At 39.7% G+C, this 17,968-nt stretch overlaps 1 protein-coding gene across 5 annotated transcripts in view; it reads right to left on the reverse strand.

Annotated features, from left to right (window-relative positions):
- Positions 1-1,075: 1,075 nt before the first annotated feature.
- The window catches only part of KLHL32 (kelch like family member 32), a 161,130-nt gene continuing 144,237 nt past the window's right edge, over positions 1,076-17,968 (reverse strand). For 3 of the 5 annotated variants that reach the window (XM_072141920.1, XM_072141919.1, XM_072141922.1), the window contains 3 exons: positions 10,565-10,757; positions 8,884-8,978; positions 1,076-1,930 (listed from right to left, as the gene is read on the reverse strand). In XM_072141920.1, coding sequence (XP_071998021.1) covers positions 1,769-1,930; positions 8,884-8,978; positions 10,565-10,757 — 450 coding nt within the window. In that variant the 3' untranslated portion in view covers positions 1,076-1,768. Of the gene's footprint in view, positions 1,931-8,883; positions 8,979-10,564; positions 10,758-17,207; positions 17,828-17,968 lie in introns of those variants that run through there. The other 2 variants (XM_072141921.1, XR_011854200.1) reach the window with 2 other exon arrangements.

The following is a 17,968-nucleotide window of genomic DNA, read 5'->3' on the forward strand; positions in this document are numbered from 1 at the left end:
TTACATTTCATAAACAACAAGATGCAGTTATATATCACATAACAAGGGCTGCCAGTCCCTGAGTATCATAGAAAGATAGTATATCTAGTGACTGTGTTCCTATACAAACAAATATACACAAGGTCCAAGAGATAAGGGGAGACCCCACAAACAACACCCTACACAACGTGCATCGTCTGTGTGTCTGGCTTCCTCAGGGGTCTTGTATTATATAAGAGTGGGCTCTAACCTTACTTCTTGGACCTTGAGTATTGGTATATTTGTCTACAATCTTTCTATGTTAGTCAGGCACTGGTAGCTCTTTTTTGTGATGTATAACTGCATCTTGTCGTTTATGCAAGGTATTGATATATCTGATGTATTTATCCTGTATGTACTGGAACCTTGAGATATTACTATATGAAGGGGAACCCCTATATGGCAGAATAGTGTTAACATATACCATGGCCCGAACCTTTTTAATTGCATATTATTGCAGAGTGCTACTGTGTCCTTGTACTTGTTTATATAACCATTATAGATTGTTAAAAAATGGGCCAGGAAGTTACAAAATGGCCAAGTCATTAAACCAAGAATATCTACCACACTTACATGCTCCTGTCTACATCACAGGAGAACCCCTCTGGCTGAGTGGTCTAATTGTTCACTTCATTCAGTGTTTGTGCCCTCCTCCTCCTGCCCCACTCAGAGAGCCAAATGGAGGAGTGAGTAATTAACAGACAACGGAGCCAGAAGGGGCTCTGTAATGTAGCCAGGAGTCCCTGATGCCCATTTGCATCATTTAAAATACATATGTATCCCAAACTAATCTATTAGAAGCAAAAAGGTGAACTGATCCGGTTTCAGGAGACACACCCCTGCATGTAAGTGTGTTTGGTTTAGACGCACTGCCCCCATGTGCTAGATTTCCTTTAAAAGAAATGCTTACTAAACTATAAATGTTTACTACAAAAACTTACAATGGATCTTCATAACAATGCTTCATTGGGTAACTTACCAGCACCATCCTCCTTATTTAATGTTCTTGCTAAGTAATTTTTTAAAAAAAAAGGGACCCCTACACGGTACATAAGAAATGTAGATGCGTTCTGATAATATTGAACAATGGTCTTTATTTATATGCACTTAAGTGCACGGTTCAGTAAATTAGCAGCAGAGTTTATGGGTTGTAAATGCAAAAGCTTAACTTTTTTTTTATACAGTTCCTTCAGTATTTGTTTCTTCAATATGAAAGTCATTGCAATATTTCATTTAGGGACTTTGGGTAGAACGAATAAGTAAAATATTTACATGCCATGTTACATTGGTGATCCGTAGTGTTTGACATTCTATTTGCTCATCACATACATCCAGTCAGTTGCATATGTTTGCATTTCCAGCATTGAGTATTGCCCTTATAAAATAGTTTTGTTCTTAAAATAAAGTGTGCTTAGAAACGTCTTGATAGTGGACTGGGTGCAATACTGTGACTGGAGCACCTTTGCTCTGGCTTGTGGAGAAGCGGGAATAGTTTGCATAGTCACTGTTCCCTATGCATCAGAATGCTCTGAGTAGTCATTTTTAGTTCTGTACAGGCACAATGATTCCCTACCTCCGATTTACAATATATTTTGATGCTGATGGCCTGTGGCACACGCTGCTGAAGATATATAGCTATACAGTATATAGGATAAATGAATGATACCAACATTGAAGTTTGTTACCTAGCTATACCTGGTCGCCACACGAAAAATGTGTTCACTTCTGGATTGCGGGTGAAAAAGATCATTCATATTGTGCCTATTCTATGATGTGGAACCTGCAAAGTCTGTAAATTAGGAGATGTGAAGTATGGAGCAGGCAAGAAGCAGGTTGCTATCCCATTAGAAGCAAAAGGTAGTGTAGGCCCATAGAACACTTCTTCCTTCCCTTCTCTGCTAACATCCAGCACCTACAAGTAAAGAGAAAAGAAAGAAATTGGAAGTTTAGCATTTAAATACTTACGTTTCTGTCAAATTCTTTCTATGTACAATCCCAAAAGACTTTGTTTCATTGTACAGGCAGTCCCCGGGTTACGTACAAGATAGGGCCCGGAGATTTGTTCTTTAGTTGAATTTGTATGTAAGTCGAAACTGTATATTTTAGAATTGTAGATCCAGACAAAAAAAATTTTGGCCCAAGTGACAATTTGAGTTAAAAAATTTTTTTTGCTGTAATGGGAATGATGAACAATAAAGCTTCATTACAGACACCTTACAGCTGATCATTGCAGCCTGGGACTATAGTAAAGCATCCAGAGACTTCACCAGAGGTCAGAGGGGTCTGTCTGTAACTATGGGTTGTCTGTAAGTCGGGTGTCCTTAAGTAGGGGACCGCCTGTATCTATTTTCAGTACCTTCCAGGTGTCAGATCATTTTGAGAATCTCTTAAAGGAAATCTACCACCGGGATCAAGGATCAACTACATGTACATGTTGCTATGTGCCCCTCTGGTAGGACCCTCTTTTCTTTTAGCTTCTTATACCCTTGTTTTTATGAAAAAAGGGCTTTTAAAAATATGCAATTAAGCCTGAAGGGCTCCAAGCTCCATTAAGATATATGGAGCCCAGAGCCCCTCAGGCTATTTGCATACTTTTTAAAACTTTAAAAAAAAAAGGGTAGAAGATCCTGACAGAGTGAACACACACCAGCATGTTAGTGTGCTTGGTTTACAATCCTTGATCCTAATAGTAGATGTCCTTTTAATAAAAAAAAAGATGGATTAGGACAGTGGTGGCGAACCTATGGCACGGGTGCCAGAGGCGGCGCTCAGAGCCCTTTCTTTGGGCACCCGGGCCATTGCCCCAGCACATCAGACAGGACTCAAAGACTTCCTGCAGTTCCAAGCAACTTAAAAGATGCTGCTTTCAGTTGTATTTTGATACTTATTTCGCTACTTGAGACTGTAGGAAGAGGGAGAATTAGACAGGGCTGAATTATCTTTCTACTGTGTTCAATATGATAGAAAGTTGTTGAAGAACAAGGAGCAATAAGTTACTGCTTTCATTTTTGGTTGGCACCTCACGATAAATAAGGTGGGTTTTGGGTTGCAGTTTGGGCACTCGGCCGCTAAAAGGTTCGCCATCACTGGATTAGGAGCAGGGGGAATGCGCCAAGAGCAACAGCCTGTTTCACGCTATACAAGCGCTTTTTCTAGCTCGTTTTTTTATGGAAGACTCATGAATAAAGATTATGGACTTTTAATCGGTGAGTGCTGCAGTTTGCTTCATGCTTTATATGCTTATGCTCATGAGAAGATGTCTATTTCTATTAATACAGACAGTCCCCGGGTAACATACAAGATAGGTTCCATAGGTTTGTTCTTGTTGAATTTGTAGACAAGTCGGAACTGTATATTTTATTATTGTAACTCAAGACAAATAATTTTTTGCCCCAGAGACAACTGGAGATTCCAAATTTTGTGCCGTCAGGGGATCAAGGATTATCCATAAAGCTTCATTACAGCTGATCATTGCAGCCTGGAACTATAGTAACACATCCAGAGAGCTTCTCCAGAGGTCACAGTGGGAAGAGGGGTCCGTCTCTAACTAGGGGTCGTCTGTAAGCCGGAGGTTCTTAGGTAGGGAACCACCTGTACTGGGATGCTCAGGAGTGTAATAAGTTGTTGTATCTGTAAATAATCCCAAACATATTGCTAGGTTATATAAAAATCACCTAAGAATACCAGAATTTTGCACGTTTCAGATTATGGAATGGGCTACAAATTTGTGGGAACTCTTTAAATGTTGAGATGTTCTTTCTGTATAATATCTGAATGCAGCTGAAAGATTGCCTCAATTGTGTAAGGCTATTTAGCATTACATCAGCGAAAGATGGCTAGATTTTTCACCAGTAGTGTACTTGAATAAATACCAAGTAATACAGTTCATTCATGGTGACATCATCTCTTTTATTGGGTTTACTACTTTATTTTGTGATTTGGGCTGCATAAAGACATTTTAACTACATCTGGATTTCAGAGGAATAACTTCTTGGGTTATATGGAATTGTGCGGCATGGACTTGACCCAGCTGTCAATAGATGGAAAAATTGAGTTTTCAGTATAGTCTGCACAACTAGTTCAGACATTTGCTTAAAGAGAACCTATCAGGCAAATTAACACCCTAAACTAAATTACCGCTCTCCTTTCATTGTCCTTCTACATGCCTGTAAACTTAAGCAATGAGGGCCTAAAGCTGTATGCAACTGACCTATGAGATGTGAGTCATTAGCATATTCAAGCTGTCCTGCTTATTCATGAGTGGGAGGTACACCATTATACAGGCTGTCAATCAAGCACTGGGGAGTGTGGCTGTGAGGGATAATGGTGTAATGGATGCTCCATGTGCTTGCTGGTGGGCACGCCTCCTGCAGCCTATGTTTTATAGGAGAGATACAACAGCTCCAGACAGCCATGTTATAATAGAACATGTCTGTATCTCACACGTGTATTAGGATGGAGAATATGTCAGCAGGTAAAGCACACACACTAGCAATGCTTTAGTATACATTACACACAGATATGAGCAGGGGGAGGAGAGGGGAGAAGTAACTGGGGTGACATCACTGCCTCTGACCATGTGACCAGCCTCATTTACATAATAAAGAAAAGATGATTTTATAATGATTAATGTATGAATTGACTAGATAAAGACTGGGATGGACTCCTGTTGAGCTGCTACAACAGGTAGTGGTGACAGGACAAGTGACACAGACCTGATGACAGCTGTTCTTTAAAATTCTCCCAAAAAGCAGCTACAGGCTAAATGCTTTAACTAATTAGTGACTATCTTGTCACTGTGATGCGTCTTCAAATGTTGTACATGCTCCTCTATTTTCTTCCAGTTTAAACAAGTTGTGAAGACTACGAGAGATGGATTCTCTATGTATCATTGAAGAGTCATGTTATTACTCTGTCAACCTCTGATATTTGGTACTATGCAGTATGAGAATTATGGTGACAGTGTGCTTATCTACAATAAGTAGATCTTTTTAGAGGGCTTAGTGTTTAGAGCTGTAAATATGTAAGTGAAATTATTTTAATAAGACCCATCCCTGTTGAAGTACACCTACACTAAAAATGAAAGACCTCTTCATTCTCAACTTTTTCCCCCCACTGTATATCATGAGCTTTGCAATATGATGAAAGTCATAAAAACTCACGTACAGCTATGGGAAAAGTTGCCGCTCTCTTTTGCAGACAGAGCTGCCCTAATTAAAATGGTTCTTCTACCACAAACCCTTTTTTCTTGGCAGTCTGTCCTATATGGATAGATAATTCCTTTTTCAAGGCTATGGAATCTCTATTTAATGAGCTAATCTGGGGTAGAAAAAGGGTCAGAATAAAGCTTAGACATTGGCACAAGTCAATCTCAGAAGGAGGAATAGGGATACCTTTTCTTTTTGGATACTACCTGGCAGCTCAACTATCTAGGATAGTGGGCTGGAAGGATGTGATGGATCCAGTTAAAGCACTCATAATGAGGGATAACCACGAGAGCTCGGTATTTGAAATTTGGAAAAGAATGCAGATCATAAGGGGAATAAGAAAATTAGCATGAAAAGGGCAATGTTTAGGGGATGGAAAGAGGTTAAAAATTTTTTACACATTAATGGAATATTAGACTGCACTCCACTATGGCACAATCAAGAATTTCCCGAATTAGGGAGATTGCCAGATCCAACATTCTGGGAAAGGAAGGGTATTAGATATTTCTCACAGATAGTAGAAAATGGAAGAGTGGTAAACGGATTAAGGGAAAAGGATTTTTTGAGATATTTTCAATTAGTTCACGCGATAAACGCAATCAGAGTGAGGAAACACTTAGAAATAAATTCACATGAATGTTCAGAATATGTGCAAAACACAGGAAAAAGAAAGGGTCTGATCGCAGGTATTTACAAATTTTTGGTTAAGGGGTATTCAGTGGGGGTTTTTCACAAATCACAAGAAAGATGGGAAAAGCAAGTAGGAGTTATAACAAGGGATGAATGGGGTGGGATTTATAGAAATGCCAAGATAGGATCAATAAATGAAAATCATCGAATAATACAGATTAAGATTCTTTATATGCTGTACTACTCCCCTATCAATCTGCATAAGATGAAAATCAGGGAATCGTCCAGATGCTCCAAATGTGGAGAGGATGGAGCCGATTTTACTCACGTAATTTGGTCATGCCAGGCAATTTACGAGTTCTGGAGTGAAGTATTTCAGCGTGTGAATAGTACTTTAGAATTATCTCTTATCCCGTCCATCTCGACAGCCATTATTGGGAGATTTAGTTCCGTGGAAAGCAGGTCCACCCATAAAGCAACTATTCTCAAACTGATGATGCTGGCGAAAGTGCTTATTGTAAGGGAATGGGGAAGTAACAGTGGTAGGAAACCAACAATTAGGAGGTGGATAAATCTATCCTTGAAGGTAAAAGAATATGAAAGAATACAAGCTGAGAAGAGGGGTACTATGAGGAAATGGGCCAGAACCTGGGACAAATGGAATTAGACAAACTAGCATAAGGGAAAAGTTAATACCCTTAAGAATCATCCTGAAAGTTGACAAAAACCTATCATTCTTACAATTTTTTTTTCTTTTCTCTTTCTTCCTGCCAGGGGGGGGGGGGATAGGGAGGGAGAGGGGTTATGGAGATAATAAAAATTGTTGTATACTCATCTAGAGATTTCATTCCTTAGGTCAATGTTTGTAAACACAAGTAGAGAGATGGTACTTTAATATTTGGGTTTGTGTGGTTTTTGCATGAACTGTATGGTAGTGCTATGACTGGAATGTAAATCAATATGCACAAGAGTATTTCTTTTATGTATGGAATGTATCATATGTAAGAAATGTTGGAAATATTGGTGCATATACGTATTATGTGTTTAAATTATGTAAAAACTAATAAAACTTTTTTAAAATATAAAAAAACCTCACGTTTTCAAAACTAGAAAACATTTTAGGGAATAACATTTTCCTGTTTTTTTAGAATCTAAAAAATAATAATGAGGTCTGCAGCGCTCTACAGTTCATTAGGTATATACAATCTATAAAGCACCTTTCAAAATAAAAATAAGACTAGATGGAGTTAATTAAACATGAGTTGATTACTGCGTGGATTTAGGACTTGCTATCACTTAGGGCTCATTCAGACGGCCGTCTGGGGGGATGTACATGCGTCCGAATGTACGTCTCCATAGACAGCAATGGCCACCCGGTGGCAGTATGGTGTTACACATGTGTGGCACCGTTCTGCACCGTACACCTGGCTGAGCGGCCGTGCGCCTATGCTTCCTATGGAGGGAGGAAGGGTCACCTCCTCCTCCTCTCCAGCACATGGCTGTAAATGAAGCCTTAAAGTGTAAGTGAAATTTGTTATTGTATTGTTTCGGATATTGGTAAATATTTATTTAACTCCTTACCGCAATACGAAGTACATGTATGTCATAATTCCGTTAAGGATGTATGAAGAGGGCGCACAGGCTGAGCTCTCTTTATATATGGTGGGTGTTGTCTGCTATATGCATTATCGCTAACCGATCTCGGGTGGTAACCATTTACCTGGTGCCGTTCCCTGTGTGATCTAGGAGCAACAAACAGTTCCCATGGCAGCCTGGAGTGTGTTTGAGACTCCAGGACCAGTCATTGGGCAGGAATAACACTGTTTTAAATCCCTTAAAAATTCTCCATGTATTGCAATACGGTAGTATTGCAGTATATGGTAGCTATGATCAGACCTAAAAAGTAGTAAAAAATATATAAAATAAATAAAATGAATGCATTGGTCCCTCCTGTAATTAAAAGCCCTGCAGCAGCCACTGCCCAGCGGGCACAGTGCATGGACGTGTCTCTGCCCACTCTGTTACACGTGAAGGAGAAGGAAGTTGGGGTTTTTCAGCAACTCTGTTTATACAAATTTTAAATGGCATTATTTATAGCCAGGTAGTAAAATATACAGAATGCAGAAATTAACAATGGCTAGGTTTATTTTCCTTCTATAAATTTACATCAAGTTCAGATTTCATTCAGCCTGGCTGTAAAATGCAGTCTACCCCCACTTGACTGAATAGCCCTTAGATGAGATGAGGTTGCTGACTGAAAACAATGACAGCTAACACAGGTTATAAGCAAAAAAATCATTCAGTCTGTTCAATCACTCGAAAATATAGGGATAAACTTGGAAAGAAGAAAAGAGGCTGATATGCAGCCTGTCCACTGAGTCATAACACTGGGCTTCAATATAGAAATTGTCTGACTGATTGCCTCTCAGCCTTGGTGATTGACACATAGTACACACATACTGTACACACTACTGCTGTCTAAGTAAGCAAGCTCTTCCTCTTTATTACTACTGCAATATTAATATCTAATGCATGTTAGCCCTAACCCCTACAACATCTATAGATATAAGGCTAGTTATGGGCGACAACAGCATGAAACTTGTATGATCTTCACATCACTACTGCTTTCTTAGTCTTGCTTATTCCAAAAGCAAAATGATAGGTTTATGTCTATTGTACTAACCTAACATTACTAGGGTTTTCTGTGTCCTGAATTGCAGCATTTTTGTTCTATGCAGTCAATTACAACAAGGTGTTAGCACATTCTAGTATTTTGCTGAGGTTGTGTGACCAATCTGCTTCTACAGGCAAAAGCAGTGCATCGCATTGAGAAACTGTGTGGTCAGAACAGAACTTTCACACGCCCAGGAATTGGCTTTCTTGCAGAAAGATGATGCTGTTCAGTGGTTTGGCACAGAACACATCTGTACCATCTGGCATGTGTCAATAAACCTTCATTGTGTATGTAACCCCAGGGATAGAGGGAAAAGGTGACATGTTCTGTAGAACAAGCAGGAATAGATTGTACCTGTATACATGCTAAGGGTTCATTTGTCCAAATTGAATAACCACCAACCAAGTAGATTCTTCCATTATGGACAGCAACTCCAGACTCATTTTGTCCTTTGTAAAATAAAATAATAATGATAATTTTTTTTAGTTTATGGTAAAATTAATTTAAATTTAGCACATATTCTCTGAAATATGAGACAAATAAAACGAAGATGACTATAGTTATAAAACAACACATATCAGAGGTAGCAATTTCTCCACAATTTCTTAATGAAGGAACCAAAACAAGTTTTTCTCCCATGTGGTGACAAAGAAAATGTGATTTAATTGTCTTATGTTAAAGAATAATGTCAAGAAATACGAGATTTGCCAACTCTTGTCTTTCATACATTACAAACGATCCTTTAGGATCTCCAATGCTAAAATAGTTTTGCACCCTTTTTATCAAAAGAAAATGGGTAACAAAAACTAGAAAAATAGCTTAATTCCATGAGTACAATGAGTTAACTGGCAGCCAATTATCTACACTGATTTAAAGGGAGTCTGCCCCTTCCCCAAGCATTATAATATAGCGTATATACTCGTGTATAAAAAATGTGCTGAAAAACCTCACCTTGGCTTATACACGAGTCAATGATAATAAAAAAAAAATTATACTCACCCTCCGGTGTCCCCGATGTTCCTCACGGCTCCCCGCGGCTCCCCGTGTCTTCTCTTCTGTCTTCTATCTTCTCCAGCCGGCAGAGTCGTGTCCATGCGATCTGCCGGCCGCCGCACACTGTGATGCAGCGCTGTTGCTGCTGATGACGTCTCGGTTTATACTCGGGTTGGCTTATACTCGAGTATATACGGTACTGGCAGCATATTGCAGAGAAATACACAATCAGGGTCATTTATCTTTCTTTTTCTGTCTTTTCTTGAGACTTTTTTTGGCGCATTGCAACTTTTGCGCCTTCTTGGGGACATTTTGAAATATCCCCCAGACATTTGTTTTTCATCAGTAAGACAAATTTATCTTTTATTCCAGATGTCATTTTTTGGAGCAAAAAACTCCATACTTAAGCAAAACTTAGAAAATGGAAAGAAGTGACTTGAGACATTTGTAACAAATGTCTCAAAAAGAGATCTAAAAAATAAATATTTAACACAAGGAAAAAGTGAGATTTATAAATTACCAAAGTAGCAGATGAAAAAGAAAAAAGCAAAAACAAACCAAAACAAACAGATAAGATAAATGACCCCCTAGAATTTCCAACAAAATCATTTCTGTCCATTATACTATTGCTAATGAGACAATTTGTGCACCAAGTCTATGTCCTTAACACACAGAACACTGCTATTGCCACCTGGACTACTGTACTCTCAGATAAGCAAATTTGTCTTGTGAGAAGCAAGGGTGACACTGGAAGAAGAGGAAAACGATTCAGGCAAGTGTCGCAGTGCTGTGTGTACACCAACTGCCTCATTAGCATACAGAATAAACTGGGAATATCTTGGAAATTACATAAATGAAAGTAATAATACAGGTATGTGGGAAATCAGCTGTCAGCAGATTATAATGCATGGTTACAGTAAACCTTTCATTCTACTAGATAGGATTTAGGACTAGATAAATAGAAGACTATCCTTTATATAGGTTATTTTATCTTGTACACCACAGTACATGTAAATTTAAGTTATCACTGGCAGACACCAACCTGTGAGTAAGTTAAAGTTGCAGCGTGTCCACTGGTCCGTGTCAATATTGTAGGAATCTATGTGTCGCACCAAAATCCGATCATTGTTGTAATCTAAATCATTTCCTCCAAGGACATAAAGCTTCCTCTGGACTGCAGCCATTGCGTGGTAAACTCTTCTTTGCAGCATAGGGCTGCGACTAATCCACTTATTCTGGAAAATACAAATTAGCAATTGCTTTGGCATCCTGCAGCGGTCGCAGTATAGGCTCAGTAAAATGATTTAAACACTATTTTTCCTTAGGGGGCGGATTAGTGTTTGGTGATAAAGTTCATGTGTTATTTAAAAGTTCCTTATTTTCTTTCCCCTTTTTTGCATATTTGTCTATGCATGACTGTGGAAAACACCTGAAAGAATTCCAAACCTATGGTGTGCTGAAAGAAGGGATGATACACACCTCAAAATATGACCACAGAACAAAAGGTTTTCTGTGTTTTTTATAAGTACTTATTCCATGACGGCATATCTGTCTACTGTGGTTTTTGCAGCAAAAATGCTGTTATTTTCCAGGGAATGGTCCGTGTAAAACCACCCATAGCCAATGGGGCAGATTTATAAAAATTGTCCTAAGGTTAGATGGTGGAGAGTTATACTATACAGTCTTATTATGCACCAGATTTATAGAAGTGTCTAATGCTGAATGATAAATCTGTCCTAGTATGAGATTGTCTAGTCGTACTCTGAAACCCCTATTATTTGGCTTCCTTTACGCCAGAAAATTAGGACAAAGTTCTGTCGCGTCAGCAGTATCTTTGGCCCACGGACCTTTTTGGCGTGAAGCTACGCCCCTTTTCACAAGGTTTCCTCCCACTCTCCAAAACATACTGGTAGGTTGATTAGATTGTGAGCCCCATTGGGGACAGGGACTGGTTTGGAAAGCACAGTGTAGTGCTGCGTAATATGTGTGCGCTATATAAATACAGGAATTATTATTATTAAAACAAGTCAGCCGAGGGTACAGCATGATATAGTCAGTTTTTCATGGTTGATATGTCTGGTATTCATTTTTCATGGATCCTTATAAACTATCCTGTATAAGTGATATGTCAAAAATGGTTCCCACTACGACATGCTCTATATTTTAATGTATCGGTCGCACAGTCTCTAACAGTCATAGCCATGGGCACCGATCTATTAAAAGGTATTGCATTTAGCACAGCCATGTGCCACTGGCCCAAATCCTGGGTTGTGGCTGACATGTCCCTCACTGCTGGACTTAAAGGACATCTGACACCAGAAGCCTGAGAGCCCCTTAAGTCATGGGTGTTAATGGAGCCTGGAGCCCCTCAGGCTCATTTGCATGCAGTCCTTCATTCTGGTGGTAGATGCCCTTTAAGTGCCTCACTATCTAAGCCAAACCTTGTATACAAGCTGCCCCCAGCCCATGTGACAAGATAAGGTTAATTTGCAGATGACTATAGCACAACTGTCATTTATACTACTATCACTGCATGCATAAATTAATACAAACAAAAAAAATAAAAACTCATGAAATCCATTGTTAGATATTTTATTTTACATTTGAAAGTCACATTATTTCCATAGACAAGATTCATATGTATCCATGCTTACTTTTTGTTTATATTTTAACTAATATATTGTAAGGTATTGGGAATAAGTTTTCAGGTTATTTAAAGAATGACACAAATACAAAATTAAAACACAAAATGCCATCAAATAACAGATGCATTGTGGTTGAATACAGTACAGCCCTATGTGTGAACCAAGAATAATGTGCTAATGATATATTTTCTTTGGTCTCCGTAATATGTAGGCATTCTTACTGCTTTAAATAAATAAGCTCCAAGGGAACATCACAGCTATGTCGCTTTCTGTTAATTGTGTGGTATGCTATTCCAAGCACACATACAGTTAATAATTGAAACTTTTTAAAATGAGGACGGCTTCATGTTTGCGCACACAGTCTCATTTTTTTTACATTCTGCTGGCATATTGTTTACGGTGGGCTCTGGCAAACCACATCTGCTTGTACCCGCTCTGAATCTCAATGACTCTATCACTGAGCACTGGGGCACGGCTTTAAGCAAGGCCTTTGTGGAGAGTCAATAATGACTGCCATCTGCCACCGAGCACACAGCTACCTGCTAGCAGACAGGCTGCGCTGACCTGTGCTCCCCTATCACTGATTAGTATTCAAACACTGCCGTTTTAGCTGTGACCTTGCTCAAACCCCGGTGCCTCGCTGCTTGTGTAGAGCTTCACCTGGCAGGCATAGCAGTGGAGGAGAAGAATGCTGTAATCAGGGGACACAAGAATACTTTGCAAATCAGTTGGCATTTTTATCTTTCTGCCTTGGGACTTTCCTGCTAACGATGTAAAATACAATGGTACTTTCCATTTCTGTGTTAGTTACTGTGTTATGTGGCCTTCACTTTATACAAGAGAAAGCAGCAAATCATTCCTCTAATTAATATGCGTGTATATTGTTTAATATGCAAGCTCTTATGGACGTTAAAAAGACACATTGAGGTGTTAGGAAAGAATTACAGAACCTCTACAATTTCAACCACTATTATTGTTAATAACATGGTAGTCAGTTTTGTTTTGTATACCCTGGGGGTCATTTATCTTTATTCTGGAAATATGCACATGTCTTTTTTAGCAGGGGGCAGGGGGGGCTTGTTTGATTTATTTTGGAGGATGATAAATCTGGAATCTGAGGGTGCGTCCACACGTTCAGTGTTTTAGATGCAGTTTTTGGTGCCCAAACCAGGAGTGGAAAGAAAATAGAGGAGGAACAGCACTTCTTAGTGATAAGTCCTCATTCATTATCATCCACACCTGCTTTTGGCTTCAAAAACTGCATCTGAAAAACTGAACGTGTGGCTGCACCCTGAGGCTGTTGGTCTTTTGAGACTTTATATACGTCACATAAAAGTTGCAAAAGAACACCCATGTCTACTCTTCTCCTTAAACCAGCAGGGGATTGGAGTTTCATTCCTTAAAAATTGCTACTTTTTGTAAACTACACTACCTAGACTCTAAAGAGAAATCAGCACAACACTTGAACACTAATTCTCTCCAGAGGGTTCATCCAACAACAGAGGCCTGCCAAACCTAATCAAAAATCCACTACACTACAGTATGTATACTTCTACTGGATGGCCACTTAACTATGGACACGGGAGTGACCCTGGAGTATGGCTGCAAATAATATGGATCTGTTTCAGTATGAATACACATATTGCTCGAGCTATGGTCATCACTGTTATACTAGCCAAAGGCAGTATTTTAAAAACTCCAAAGATAAAAAAAATGCCAAAGCACTAACGGAAAATCTTTAGTATCGAAAAATGAAAAAGTAAACATTTTAATGGTATGCGTTAAAAACTGAATGTGATCACATTAAAAAGACAAAGAAATCAAAGAACAGGTGACATATTTGGGTTCAAGTAATAGCGTCCTTATTCATACCTGATAACTCATGGAGGTCAGATATTGTCCGGTATGATTAAAGAAGCTACTACATAATCTAAAAAAAAGTCACCTGCTTTTCTTTGTTTTCTTTGTCATTTTAATATGATCACATTCAGTTTTTAATGCATACCATTAAAATGTTCATTTTTTAATTTCTTGACACTAAAGATTTTCCTTTGGAGTGCAGGAGCTACAGTGTTATGCCATTTTTGGGGATATATTTTCTTGGTTCTGGACCAGCGACTACTTTTCCTAGCACCCATCCTCTCATTTGATTGTTCTGGTGACTCTTCATTATCAGTGAGCCGAGATTTCTTTCTTACCAATTTTTAATAGTTCTAATAGTTTTCCTGACAAATAAATAATATTCAAAAAGGGGTTACTGTGGACATAATACAAATCCGGTTTTCTAACTTATTCAGGCGGCGTGTCCGTTGCATGTGATATCTTTGTGCAGTCCACAAGGGCGTAACTAGGAGAGGCTGGGACCCATAGCAGACTTTAGCATGGGGCACACAGCACCCCCTTAGAAATATATACATATGTATAAACTGACACACATTCATACACTCATGTATACATTTATACACTCATACATACAATTAATACACATCTTATACAGTATATACACACAATATGTACAAATCCATACATTTATAGACACATAGGAGAGTTATCAGTAGTGCCTTAGAGCACAACGCTTTAGATGCAACCAATCAGAGCTCAGCTTAAATTTTATAAACAGCTGTGGAAAAATGATTGTGCTCTGAATGGTTGCCATGGGAACCTGGAAATGTTCTGCTCTCAGACGCTTCTGATAAAATATATATACCGTATTTTCCGGGCCATTAGGCGCACCGGAATATAAGGCGCAACAGTCCGATGCGCCTTATATATGTAATAATTCCATATATAAGGCGCATCGGACTATAAGGCGCAGGGTCGGGGGCGTGGCGGAGGTCCGGGGGCGGAGCGGAGACCCGACGGGACGCGACGCCGAGAAGAGACGCGGAAGGTGAGCGGGGAAGGTGAGGGGGAGGTGGAAAATGGAATACTTCCATAGGTCCCCGCTACCGGAGACAGCAGATCTCCAGCGGGAACTGCAGACCACGCGGCAGAAGTTGTTCGTGCCGCGTGGTCTGCAGTTCCCGCTGGAGATCTGCTGTCTCCGGTAGCGGGGACCTATGGAAGTAGGGTCCGCTGCCCTCATATAGGGCGCACCGGACTATAAGGCGCACTTTGGATTTCCAAGGAAATCCAAGGCTTTTAAGTGCGCCTTATAGTCCGGAAAATACGGTATATATATATATATATATATATATATATATATATATATATATATATATATATATATATATATATATATATATACACTCACCGGCCACTTTATTAGGTACACCATGCTAGTAACGGGTTGGACCCCCTTTTGCCTTCAGAACTGCCTCAATTCTTTGTGGCATAGATTCAACAAGGTGCTGGAAGCATTCCTCAGAGATTTTGGTCCATATTGACATGATGGCATCACACAGTTGCCGCAGATTTGTCCGCTGCACATCCATGATGCGAATCTCCCGTTCCACCACATCCCAAAGATGCTCTATTGGATTGAGATCTGGTGACTGTGGAGGCCATTTGAGTACAGTGAACTCATTGTCATGTTCAAGAAACCAGTCTGAGATGATTTCAGCTTTATGGCATGGCGCATTATCCTGCTGAAAGTAGCCATCAGATGCTGGGTACATTGTGGTCATAAAGGGATGAACATGGTAACAACAATACTCAGGTAGGCTGTGGCGTTGCAACGATGCTCAATTGGTACCAAGGGGCCCAAAGAGTGCTAAGAAAATATTCCCCACACCATGACACCACCACCACCAGCCTGAACCGTTGATACAAGGCAGGATGGATCCATGCTTTCATGTTGTTGACGCCAAACTCTGACCCTACCATCCGAATGTCGCAGCAGAAATCGAGACTCATCAGACCAGGCAACGTTTTTCCAATCTTCTACTGTCCAATTTCGATGAGCTTGTGCAAATTGTAGCCTCAGTTTCCTGTTCTTAGCTAAAAGGAGTGGCACACGGTGTGGTCTTCTGCTGCTGTAGCCCATCTGCCTCAAAGTTCGACGTACTGTGCGTTCAGAGATACTCTTCTGCCTACCTTGGTTGTAACGGGTGGCGATTTGAGTCACTGTTGCCTTTCTATCAGCTCGAACCAGTCTGCCTATTCTCCTCTGACCTCTGGCATCAACAAGGCATTTCCGCCCACAGAACTGCCGCTCACTGGATGTTTTTTTCTTTTTCGGACCATTCTCTGTAAACCCTAGAGATGGTTGTGTGTGAAAATCCCAGTAGATCAGCAGTTTCTGAAATACTCAGACCAGCCCTTCTGGAACCAACAACCATGCCACGTTCAAAAGCACTCAAATCACCTTTCTTCCCCATACTGATGCTCGGTTTGAACTGCAGGAGATTGTCTTGACCATGTCTACATGCCTAAATGCACTGAGTTGCCGCCATGTGATTGGCTGATTAGAAATTAAGTGTTAACGAGCAGTTGGACAGGTGTACCTAATAAAGTGGCCGGTGAGTGTATATATATATATATATAAATCATATAATTAGAAATACAGTATATACACACACCATATTTAAACATTCATACATTATATCCACCACTGTATATATATATTATATAGACATCATATACACATACAGTATATACAGCATATACACACATATACAGTATATACACACATAAAATAGATGCATACACACATATGCAACATATTCACACATACAACAAATACACATATAGCATATACAAACACACTATAATACACATACAGCATATACACTCATACACATGTATATACTCACTTTAAGGCAGTCTTATGGAGTCGGGTGTCAGAGGCCATAGATATGACTGAGAAAAGTAGACATCAGGAAGTAGAGATGAGAAATTCCTAGTCCTGATGTTCTTCGACCCCCTCTCCTGATATTTCTCATCTGGGCTGAGGCTCATCCGTGTACTTTGAAGATGTCACTGTTATATACATACTATGCTGTACAATGCAAAAGGCAAATTAAAGGGATTGTCTGAGGGCTGAAAAACATGGCTACCTTCTGCCAAAAACAGTGCTACACCTGTTTACCTGTTTATGGGTAGTGCAACAAAACGTAATTAATCTCTAAACAGCTGAGCTTCAATACTAGCATCAAAACTGTGGTCTGGTGTGGCGTTGTTTTTGGAAGAAAGCAGGAATATTTTTCAACATCTGGACAACCCCTCAAACGGATGCCCAACAGTATTGTCTGTGTGGTCTTTTGGGCAGTACAAATTAAGGTACAAGTGTGAATTTAGACAAACATGTGTAAACACACAAGAATTTCTTAGAACAGATGGGCAATAACAACGTACACATTCTCTGGTTAGATGACCCCAGATTACCCATTGGTGATGGAAGGGTCAGAATTAGACAGAAGGCATGGATGAGTCTTTATTGTCACACGTCAACAACTTGGTGCTTGGTGGACCGTTTTTTATCATATACAAAAATACTTGTGTATTTTATCCTTGTGTGTAAGATGAATTTTCTCTGAATAACGGAGGTGTCCAATGTGCTTCTGTATAAGGTCCCTAACCCACAAGCAAATGTAATGTGTCCAACTTGCTGAGCTGACATGCCTAGTTCAGTAGTTCCAGTTGCTCAGTCTTTTGGCCAGAGGTTGCAGCCAGCACACACTGAGTGTGATGCGAGTTGAATGCACTTGTGTTTTAGGGGCCTTAGTGTCCAAAATAAAGTGTCAATTAAATATTAAGCAAAATACACAGTCAATAACGGAAATGTACCATCATAATCAAGCATGATAAACCACTTCAACTCTGCCTTACCAGCCTCTGTGACTCCCTCAGTAACTCCCCTA

This window comes from Engystomops pustulosus, chromosome 3, assembly GCF_040894005.1.
Source record: "Engystomops pustulosus chromosome 3, aEngPut4.maternal, whole genome shotgun sequence".
NCBI classification, from domain to species: domain Eukaryota; kingdom Metazoa; phylum Chordata; class Amphibia; order Anura; family Leptodactylidae; genus Engystomops; species Engystomops pustulosus.